Genomic DNA, 11,557 nt, shown 5'->3' on the forward strand with positions numbered 1-11,557 from the left:
TCTAAAGGAAAGGTACATATAATGGAATTTACATTATACTAATATGAGTAGTGAATCTAATAATTAACTACATATTTTGAATCAATGAAGTCAAACTACATATCAGAGTTAAAATCATTGATTACCTTCGCCATAATGCTTAGTAAAATGGATTAGAAGAAGAAAGCTTGTTTGGTAAAGATGGTGTGGGAGTGGTTTAAGTTCCAAGTAGTAGGAAAGTGTTTGAGGAAGTTCTCATGCAATTTATGTATTTATAGTCATTGTTTTTTTTTTTTTTTGCTTTTATTTTTTATTTTTTTATATGTATATAGATATTTATATTCATTCTTTTGGAATAAATAAAACGCGTTGTAGAATGAATTACGACTTCTCAGTCTTCATTTTTTGTTTTTGTTTTTTTTTTGACTAAACGACTTCTTCATCTTATCTCGGTCGTATAATAATTGATTTTATAACTAAATATGTTTTTAGTTTTATAAATTTTTAATATTTTAGTTTTAGTTTATGTTAAATAAAAATATAACTTTTAGACTTTATAAAATTATTCAGCAGTTTTAGCCCATGTGATATAAAATATGTTTAATTATCTTTCAATTTTAAAATTTATGAATAATTTTTTGTAAGTATGTTTAGAATATTATAAAAGTTCTTCCGTAAAAATTTAAATTTTTTAATTTTGGATGAATAAAATGTGAATTTTCTTAATGTAAAAAACTCAATAAAAATGTAACAAATATATAGACTTATAAATCGAATTTTGAACTTATTTTTTGTAATGAAATTTTTTATATTATCAATATGCTTGAAAATAATTCACTAAAAATATATCTTCACTTAATAAATTAGATTAAAACTGCATCCATGACAATTTTGTATGAACTAAAAATTAAATTTTCTTACAGAGACAAAAATTGATAAGAATTAAAAACATATTTAATATTTGATTTATTCATAAAAATTAATTCAAAAATAATTATCATTTTGAAGTTGATACTAATGTTAATTTTTTTTTTTTTTAATTGTACTATCCAAGTGACATTACATACACATGGTTCTTAATTCAATATTTTAATGATGATTTAGTACTATCACACTTTCTCTTTCATTTAATATTTTTTAGCCTAAATTACATATGCGGTCCCGTAACTTAATTTCAAGTAACGTTTTAGTCTTTTATATTTTTTTTCCTGAGTTAGTCCTTTATTTTAATTTTAAGTGACAATTTGATATTTTATGTTTTAAAATGTCAACAATGTTGTCCTTTTTTTTACAACAATTCAAAAAAAAAAAATCATCAAATTTTTCAAATAAAACATATAAAATTCATTATCATCTTCAATAAAACACAAATTTAATCAAATTCATAACTTAAATCTTGAAATAAACTCATATTTTTATTTTTTATTTGATGTTGTTGGAGATGAAAATATGAGTGTATTTGAATATTTTAGTTATGGATTTGATAAAAGTTGCATTATATTGAAGATGATTATTAATTTTATGGGTTTTGGTCAAAAAATTTGATGATTTTTTTTGAATTAATTTTTGTATAAAAAAAGATAACATCGTTGAAATTTTAAAACATAAAATATCAAATTGTCACTTAAAATTAAAATAAAGGACCAACTCGGGAAAAAAAAAGATAAAAGACTAAAACATTACTTGAAATTAAATTAAGGGACTAAATATGTAATTTAACCTATTTTTTATTAGTGTATATATGTTTGAAAATGAAATGGTAAAATACTTAGTCTATGTTGGATTTTATTTTTGGAACAGTTTAAAATGGTATAATTAATTTTACTTTCATAATTGATTTTAAATTTTTATTGAGATAGATAAAATGTTAATGGTTAATAGTTAGTAATTAATTGTGGAAAGGGAATTGTTTTCATCTAACAACATATGAATTTACTATTATTTAATGGTAAATTATTAATACTAATTATTGACATATTTTTATTTTAATTAAACATATAAGAAATAAGACACAATGTTGACTCTGAAATATTTTCTTTTTATATTTTGAGTTTATAAAATTTAGAACTCAATAAAATTAGCATGAAATTTTGATATGTGTTAAACTTGAAGTGTTCTTTATTCGATGTTAAAAAAAATACAACCAAAAATATCTATAAAAAATCTGTAGATTTACTAAGATTTTTTTAGCTCTCTCACTACACGTGTCATTTGAGAAATTAATACAGTCTGGATCTACTTCTGGAGCCGTCTGAAATTTTACTTCCATAACACATTTGTTTTTTTTTTTTATAAACAAAATATTAATGGTTATCGTTAGTTAGTTGTTAGTTAAGGGAGAAGGAAATTGTTAGTTCGAGGATTCAACTCTCAACTAAGGCATTTATAGTGTAAAAATTGAACTATATTAATTTTTTAGTTCAATTCTTTGATATGATTTATATTTATAAATTAATTTAATATTTTAAATAAAATTTTTAAAAATCAATTTTAAATTAATTATTAAAAAAAAATTGAAATTTTTTTAATAATTTTTTTTTTAAAAAAAAAAGTAGAAGCAACAAATTTTTTTGATAATTTTTTTTTCAAGATAAATAGTTTCCATTATTTTTTATTTTTAAATTTCCAAAAAAATTATTATCTTTTTTAAAAAAAAAATGGATATGTTTCATATTTTTTTAGAGAAAATATTTTTAAAAAATTTTATAAGAAAAAAATATTAATTTAAATTCAAAAGGTTAAACTAGTTTTTAAATTAAATTTGGTTAACGAATCTATTTTAAATATGTAATTATATTTATGAACCATTTAATTAGTTTTTTTTTTAATATTGTGCAATTTGTACAATGTATCAATATAGTACAATTAACTATATATTTTATACATCCCTGCTCTCAATCCCTTTTGTGAAATTCATTCTATATTTCAACACTTATCATTGAGATATTCTACTTTAAAACTGAAATATGTAATTTTTGAATTTAAATATAATTTTTAAATGGTTTAATTTTTATGAGTTAAACTAAAATTTATTATTTAATTACTTTTATGTAAACATATTTAAATATAAATTAATTTACATTTAATTAAATTTTTAATTAAATCAATCTTATAAAATTAATTCGTTGAAACCTTAAATTATTATGTCAGATAGAGTATGAAAATATACGCACAAGAAGTTAATATTTTCTTAGGGTCAACGGTTAATTGCAGGAAATGGATTGGTTCAATCAAGTCATTTTATATTCTAGCCGCGTCAATGTCGCCACCGTCTTGAAAATTTTAATTTTCAAAAAGAATTAAATATGGGAACTACAATTTATTTATGAAGATTAAGAATATTAATCTCAAGTAAATTTTTATTTTATTTCCTTTTTCTTTTTAATTATTAAATGTCACATTTTTTTCACTTATTTTCTATTTTTTAAAATATGTATTAAAGAAAGGATTTAAGAGATACTATCACATGACAATATATTACTTACAAAAGTCATATGCACAGTGCACACTTGGTATGAACGCATGTATATGTGGGAACTAACTAGGAAGGATCCTTGGGAAAAATACTACACATCATGTATGGGTCCTACGCATGATTGATTTGTTTGAACATGACCTTTGGAAAATGATTTACGATTAACAAAATACAAATAAAAAAAAAATAAACAAAGCTATATAAACAATTTTTTTCTTGCAACTATTCTATGTTTTTCAACAATACAATTAAAATATTAATCCATAAGTTTGTTGAATTTTTAACATGTGTTTGAAAAGTATTTATTAACATGTCGTTTTTTATAAAATAAAGCATAAAATTACTACATTACTTGAAAGGAGAAGACAACAATCAATGGTATTTTTTCTAAAAAAATGATCCTAAAAATTACTTGAATGACACTTGTGAAAGAATTAAAAAAGAAATAAAAGTGAATTATAATGTTGTAAAGATTAAAATTTAAATGTGCCACTTTTAATATTATATTTCTACTTTAATATCCTAACAAGTGTCCTTCTTTTTCTTTATTAAAAAATAAATAAAACTTTGAATTTGAAATCTTGTGATAAAAAATAGTCATTCTAACGAGTGTTTTAAGATAATTTATTAAAATTTAAAAATATTTGTTAAAAAAGTCAAAAATCAAAATTTTAACTTGAAAAACACACTTTTTTAGACTTAAATTTTTTGAAAAAGTATTTTATATCAACAACTGAATTATTGTTTATTGTAAATCAACATATCTATCACACCACAACAACACTCAACAATAGTTTTAAATTATTGCTTACGTAAACATCAATTTTTACCACATTGCAATAAATATAATTTGCATTGTTAGTTTGTCACACAAATTATTGCGTCAATCTTACATACAGTCACAGTTACAATTTAGAAAAACTTGCATTTAAGATTCTACATATATAATTTCTTGTGGGAATAAATTTGTCAGTTTAGATCTGTGATTTCCAATTTAAAGTCTTTATTTTTTAATTTTTGTTCTTACTTATTTCTTTTTCTGTCAAATCTCATTGTACTCTTCAAAGTCTAATTATCTGCACAATCTCTATTTATTGCAACCAAGTTGGTTTTACACTTATAGCTTTGATGTTAACAAAAATATTTTACGAGAACAATAAATTTAGTTTAATAGCTTCATTAAGTATGCAAAAATTGAAAGAAGAAAATCAAAGGAAGGAACCAAAGGAAACGACCAGATGATGAGATAAGATGAACACAAAGTATACGTGTCTGCTCCTAAACATATGTCTCTAAAAGTAACTTACCTCTAAAGGTTACAAAGATTGTCTCTAATGTCTAGGTCTGATGTTTGGATCCGATGTCTAAGTCTGAAATTTGGGTTTGATGTTTGGATCTATAGACTTAGTTTGATAACTGGATTTGAAGCTTGCCTCTAAAGAATGGCTCTGAAATTGAGTATAAAGAATGTCTTTGAAGAGTGAATTTGAAGCATGTCTCTAAAGCCCTTGCATGCCTTTGATGTGCACAAACTCAACATACATCTAAAGAGTTCATATCAAAGTATAATTAACTCTGAAGAGATTGCTTAAATCATAATTTCAAAGCTCACAATCCGCTTATCAAAATGGTGCAACATACTCCAAATGATGCATCTGATATACAATCTCTAATTTTGCACTAACTCTAAAGTTTCAACAATGTGATTTGCCCAATGCCACTAATTATAAGTCTGCAATTCTGCCTCTGACTATCATTATTCAAGAAACACAACATCTCACTTCAACAAGAAAGTCAATGTCTTGATGGAAAGTCAACAATTGAAATTGAAAGAATTAAGTATGAAAATAAGACTTAGCCGAATCAAAAACTTGTGAAGATCCAAGAACAACTTGAATCTATTCCAGCTCAAATCAAGAAAGAGTATGAAATAAGATTTATATTTTTGAAGACAATCTAACATAAGATTTGATTCATATTTATAATTGAAGAAATTTTTTGATCAAGTAAAAAGAAAGATATGGTCAAAATTTGAATAAGATACGATCAAAATCTTATTAACAATAAGATATGAATCATTTGCACAAATATTTCATTAAGATTTATAACAAGAAGATATGAATTATTTAAAATAATATTTGATCAAGATTTATCTAGAAGAAGATATAAATTATTTACAAGAAAATTTGATCAAGATTTATCACAAGATATGAACTATTTACAAGAATTTGATAAAGATTTATCTACAAGATATAAGTTATTTACAAGAAGAGTTGATCAGAATCTAGAAGAAGAGATGAATTATTTACAAGAAGACATGATTAAGAATTGTTTACAAGAAGAAACACTCACAAAAAGATACATTTATTATTTGCAAATACGTGATTCAAATTTTGCAAGGATAAAAGAGAAACCCTAACTTATTCTATAAATAGATACTCAAAGCTTGAAAAGAATATAAGAGCACTCACAAGCACATGATTTTCTAAGTCATTAGAGTTCATAAGGTTAAGGTCTAGAGAAACACTTGCTCAAAAGAATATTTTTTAAGTGTTTTCTAGTGTGAGAGTCATTATTACAATCAGTTTGTTAAAAGCAAACCAATATGTTCCAAACTCTTGTAACCCAGCCCGATAGTGGCTTTCGTGTTCCTCAAGAAATGTGTAGGTTTTCAGGTTGTGTTGAGAAGACTTAGCTTGTAAAGTCAAGGTGTTTGTGTTCCTAAAAAAGATTGTATGTGTTAGCTTGTTTTTAAGAAGACTGACTTGTTGGGTCAATGGTTGTGTAATTCAAGTTTTGAATTAGTTGATTAAATTCTTCTGAATTAGGGAACTAGACGTAGCTACCAAGTTGGTGGTGAATCGGGATAAATTATTATATCACTTTAATTCTGAAATTCCTGTTTTACTTCTGCCTCTGATCACTTAACTTGATTGCTACTACTTTTATTCTAAGTAAGTCACTAAACCCAACCAATTTTAAATAAATTAGCAAAAATAATTCAATTTAGTCAAACATAATTCAACCCATTTTAAATGAGATTTTGATGTTGCATAATCGTCTATAATTTTTGTTAAATTGAAGAAGTAAAATTGATGTTCTCTTCAATTGTCAAAAAATACCACCAATATTGACTAGCTACCATGGTAGTGTTATCTCATTTTTGAATTAATTATTTTTTATGGTTTTGAACTATGATTTGATTGCGCTTCTACATTTCATGTTTGATAAGTCTACATATTTTCTATATAACAATATTGTATCGATTAGTTGTCATATAAATGTAGAGGTGGTTTAAGTAACTCGAAAAATGGTAGATTCAACATTCAAATAATTATTGTCATTAGGTGTTGATATTGGTCAGAACCACAAAGGCATCTTCATTAGACCACAAATTATAGAATGTACTACTCCAAGATGGAAAAAAATTATATACATAAATTTTTACTATGTTAAACATAGGGGTGTATATGGGTTGGGTCGGGTCGTTTTTGACCAAATTCAATACCCGACCTAATCAATACATTGCGAGAAGTGACAGAAGGGAAAGTTGCTCTTTGCCATGCTGCGGTGCTAGTGTGCTAGTTTTCGAAGCGACAACGCGAGTGGATTTTTTTTTGAAATTAATCGCGGTGCCGTAGTCAGCTGTTAAAGCTACCGTTAAGGTAATGACTCCTTCCAAACTTTTAATTTGCATTTAGGACCTTATATGTGAATTTGTGGTAAATAAGTTTTATGTGTTTGAGGTATATTTGTGGAAAAATGAATTTAATTCGATTTATGAGTGGATTAGTGAAATTTGAATTTGGTGTGCTTTGTGGTGATTCATGTTTGGTGGGATTGATGTGTTCATAATTAATATTATGAGTTTTTTATATGTGTTTTATGTGTGGATTTGTGAAAAATGAATTTAAGATGATTTAAGTGTGGTTGAAGAAATTGTTTTGATGTGTTTTTTGGGATGGTTTGTGGAAATTAACGGGTGAATTATGGTTGAAATATGTGGAGTTGTAATATAGGTGATTTGCGGATTAAATTTGGTGGGAATTGAAAAAATTGAAATTGATGGGTGAATTGTTGAATTAAATTTGAGGTAGTTAATGAGTGAATTTGTGGAGATTAATTTGGATGTGATTATGTGCTCATAATTGATATTATGAATGATTGTGGTATGATTATGTGTGATGTTGTGGTGATTAAGTTTTGATGTGATTATGTGTTCAAAACTGTTATATGTATGTTTAAGGTGCGTTGATGTGCGATTAAGTGGTGACCATGATGGGCCACGAGGTTTAAGTGGTGACCGTGATAGGCCACCATGTTAAGTGGTGACCGCAATGGGCCACGAGATGGTTCCATGAGTTGATTGACTCATCTTATTCTTACGAGGATTTAACTATGGTGTTTGTCCGTGAGAGACTACGCTCTAATAAATTGTATTTGCCCGTGAGAGACTGCACTCGTGTTTGTCCGTGAGAGACTACACTCTAGTAATTCGTGTTTGTCTATGAGCGAATGCACTCGTATTTGTTCGTGTAGTAAATCGTGTTTGTCCGTGAGAGACTGCACTCTTGTTTGTCAATGAGAGACTACACTCTAGTAAATCGTGTTTGTCCGTGAGATACTGCACTTGTTTTAGTCCGTGAAAGACTACGCTCTAGTAAATCGTGTTTGTCCGTGAGAAACTGCACTTGTGTTAGTCCATGAGAGACTACACTGGAAATCGTGTTGATTTGTGAGAGACTGCACTATTGTAAATCGTGCTGGTATGTGAGAGACTGCACTCTTGTAAATCGTGCTAGTATGTGAGAGACTGCACTCTTGTAAATCGTGCTAGTCTGTGATAGACTTCACTCGTGTTAGTCCGTAGAGACTGCACGTTTAGGATTTACGCCCCTCGATGAGGGTTTTGGTTTGGAAATTCTGGAATCATGCGCATTGGCATATACGCATTGCATTAGGGTGCTTGGCACGCGTGTCATATTTGTTATACTATGATGATTGTATATACATACTCGGTTGTTGTTTGTGATTGTGCCGTAATTGCTAAGTGTGATGGTTGATTTTGTGTTGTAAGTGCTGAATGATTTCAAAACGTTTTCAAAACTGAAAATCTGCATTTTTCACAGTTGTATTTGAATACGACAAGAATGTATTCGAATACAACAACACATAGTTTGCTACTGACTTATGATTTTGCACTTGTATTCGAATACGACGCTACTGTATTCGAATACATGTAGTCAAATACGAGAGGATTGTATTCGAATACGACATGATGATTTTTTCTACTGACTTATGAATTAGCACTGTATTCGAATACGGGTTTGCTGTATTCGAATACGATAATGCAGTTTTGTTAAAAACTTTATTTTTCAACATTGATTATGCATGCTTGGCATATGAAAACCCTTTTAAGGAGTATGCTAAGTTGAAAGGTTATTTTGTGTATTTGAAATTTAAATGCTATATGATATTTGTTAATTTCAGTTGGTGACCCTTTACAATTATTGTGGAAATCTGGGCTTTACCCTCAGATGAGAACCAGGATCATCCTACCGGTTAGTACCCTAGAGATGGGAAGGTAGTTAGACATACCTGACCGAAGCTGTGCCAGGAGGACTTTGCAAGGAGCGTGGAGATCGCATGGATTGTATAATTTTTGTAGCATGATCAGATTAGATGGTTGTATAGGGGCTAGATGTCTTTCTTTTGTGGATGTATTTATTTCAATTTGGAAGACTGTACATATACCTCATATAGACAACTTGATTTTTATTTTGATGGGTCCTTGTACCACTTTTTGATGCGACGTGTGTAGAGATGGCAATTAGACCCAGACCCAGTGGGTACCCGCAAAAAAAAAAAAACCCACAATTGGTAGGGTAAAAACCCGCATAATGGGTATGGGCATGGGGACGGGTAATTACCCGCAAAATTAAGCGGGTATGGGTGCGGGTACAAGTACTATAGTACTCACTCCGCCCCGCACCCGCACTTATATAAATATATTATTTATTTATTTATTTAGTTATTTATTTATTATATTAGTGTTTAGTTTAATTAATTGTTTTCTTTTATGTTTTAACATTTATTAATATCATTGGACCACTACAATATTTATAATTGAAACATAAATGTTTGCAAGTTTGATAAGAATCTGATTATGATAAATAGGTAAATAATTGTGATTTTATAACTAATAGTTATATCTTATTAATCGTGACTTTATAATTATACTTGCAACTTTGTATCAACCATCTCAGATAATATTGTCGTATGACTTGCAACTTTATAAAATATTATTATGGATATTTAAATATGTATTGTAACGAGTGTTCATTTGAAATGTTGAGTTAGAAAATATTTTGGTTTATAATATTTTATGATTGGATTTAAGATATTTGAATAATTTTTAAATTTAATCACAACAATATCATTTATTTATCGATTTCTTTAGTTAAAGCATGAGTAATGGGTATGGGTACGGGTATTAAAGTTGATACCCAAGAGGGTACAGACACGGGAATGAGTACTTTTTTAAATCGCGGATATGGGGACGGGTACTATAGTACCCTACCCATTGCCATCCCTAGACGTGGGGAAATTAAAATTCTTGGGACAATGCTTTTCTACAGGTGTCTGCCGAGAATACCCCAGAGGTATGAGCTATGTCTAATAGGTCTCATAGCCCCGACGTAATTTGTTGTTTAAATACTTTGGATTTTTGTTTCAAAAACTATTTCCGCTGCTTGTAAATATTGTTGACTTTTGTCGTTGTGTTACGACTTAAATATTTTATCAAAAAGTATTTCTTTCTTAATTTCTGAAATTCGATTTTTGTTTTTGAAAAAAAAAAACGGGCTGTCATACAAACTTGAATGAATTTGGTCAAAAATGCAGGTTGGATTGATTTAGATGATCGAGTTCGCGGATTTATCTATACTTGTGAACACCTCTAATTAAACGTAGTTTGATTAGTAAACTAAGAGACAACAAAAGAAATTTAAGCAAACTCATTATATGAAAATAACTCTACTAATTTATTTTTATGAGTGTTAATCTTTATTTCCATTTCATTGTGTATATTTTAGTATAATGAACTAAAAATTAAAAATTATGTAATATTATTAAATATATAACAATGCAAATAAAATTTCTACAATTTGTATAATTATAGATACCTTAATTATGATTAAAGAATATATTTCCTTGTCATAATACAATTTTATTAAAATTTTAATGTTTTCGAACATCAATTATCATTTACATCTTTGTAAACAATTTTCATAAATTTAAATTTTTTGATCTCTTAATAAAATAGAATAAATAATTAATAATTTTCCTAAATCTTAATTGTACAATATCAAAATGATTTTATATATCTCCGAGTTCAACTTCTAACATACTCATATTTTCCAACATATCTATTTAATACATTATTTTTCATTAAAAATCAACACTTTTAAATCTCTATACAATAAAAAGAAAAAAAATTAATTTTATAGATAAACTCGCGGAACGCACAAGTATACATCTAGTTTACAACTAATCCACACTCAGACGGCAGCATTTCTGGTAATCATTTCTATAATTCAATCCATATACAACTAAACACCTCCTTAATTAATTTCTTGACCACGACAAAAAACGAATGTGACTAACAGTAGTGGATGTAACATTATTATTATTATTTCTTGTTTATTTTAGCAAGATGAACTACCTCATTGGGTGCGGTTAGATTTGTTAAAAGGTGCCTTCCTCAACTAAAATAACTATCACATTCTGATCTTCTATGTTGTCAAATACATTTTCAGTGCATTTTATAGTTAGTTATTAGTTATCAACTGTTGATCCATTTCTGTTACACCACTTTCAAACAAATTTATCTCTAATTTCTTAACAGATATTTGTAGTTGTTTTAGCATATAATAATATAAAAATGGAAATCCCAAGGACAAGTCGCAATCGTTGGTCATGAGTCACTCTAGGAACATGGATGATTAACACATCACACGTCAATTCATTCACATAGCGCCACGAACCTCTAATTAAATTTTTATTGTTAAATACTCTTCTCCTATTGCTTTTCATTTGTTCGGT

The 11,557-nt window shown here is 27.5% G+C and overlaps 1 protein-coding gene across 1 annotated transcript in view; it reads right to left on the reverse strand.

Moving 5' to 3' along the window:
• LOC101495677 (heavy metal-associated isoprenylated plant protein 46-like) overlaps nucleotides 1–280 on the reverse strand; it is a 1,775-nt gene extending 1,495 nt beyond the window's left edge. The window contains exon 1 of the mRNA XM_004502044.4: nucleotides 126–280. Within this exon, the coding sequence (XP_004502101.1) occupies nucleotides 126–134 (9 nt within the window). The 5' untranslated portion in view covers nucleotides 135–280. The remainder of the gene's footprint in view (nucleotides 1–125) is intronic.
• Between the last annotated feature and the right edge of the window lie 11,277 nt (nucleotides 281–11,557).

This window comes from Cicer arietinum, chromosome 5 (genome assembly GCF_000331145.2).
Source record: "Cicer arietinum cultivar CDC Frontier isolate Library 1 chromosome 5, Cicar.CDCFrontier_v2.0, whole genome shotgun sequence".
NCBI classification, from domain to species: domain Eukaryota; kingdom Viridiplantae; phylum Streptophyta; class Magnoliopsida; order Fabales; family Fabaceae; genus Cicer; species Cicer arietinum.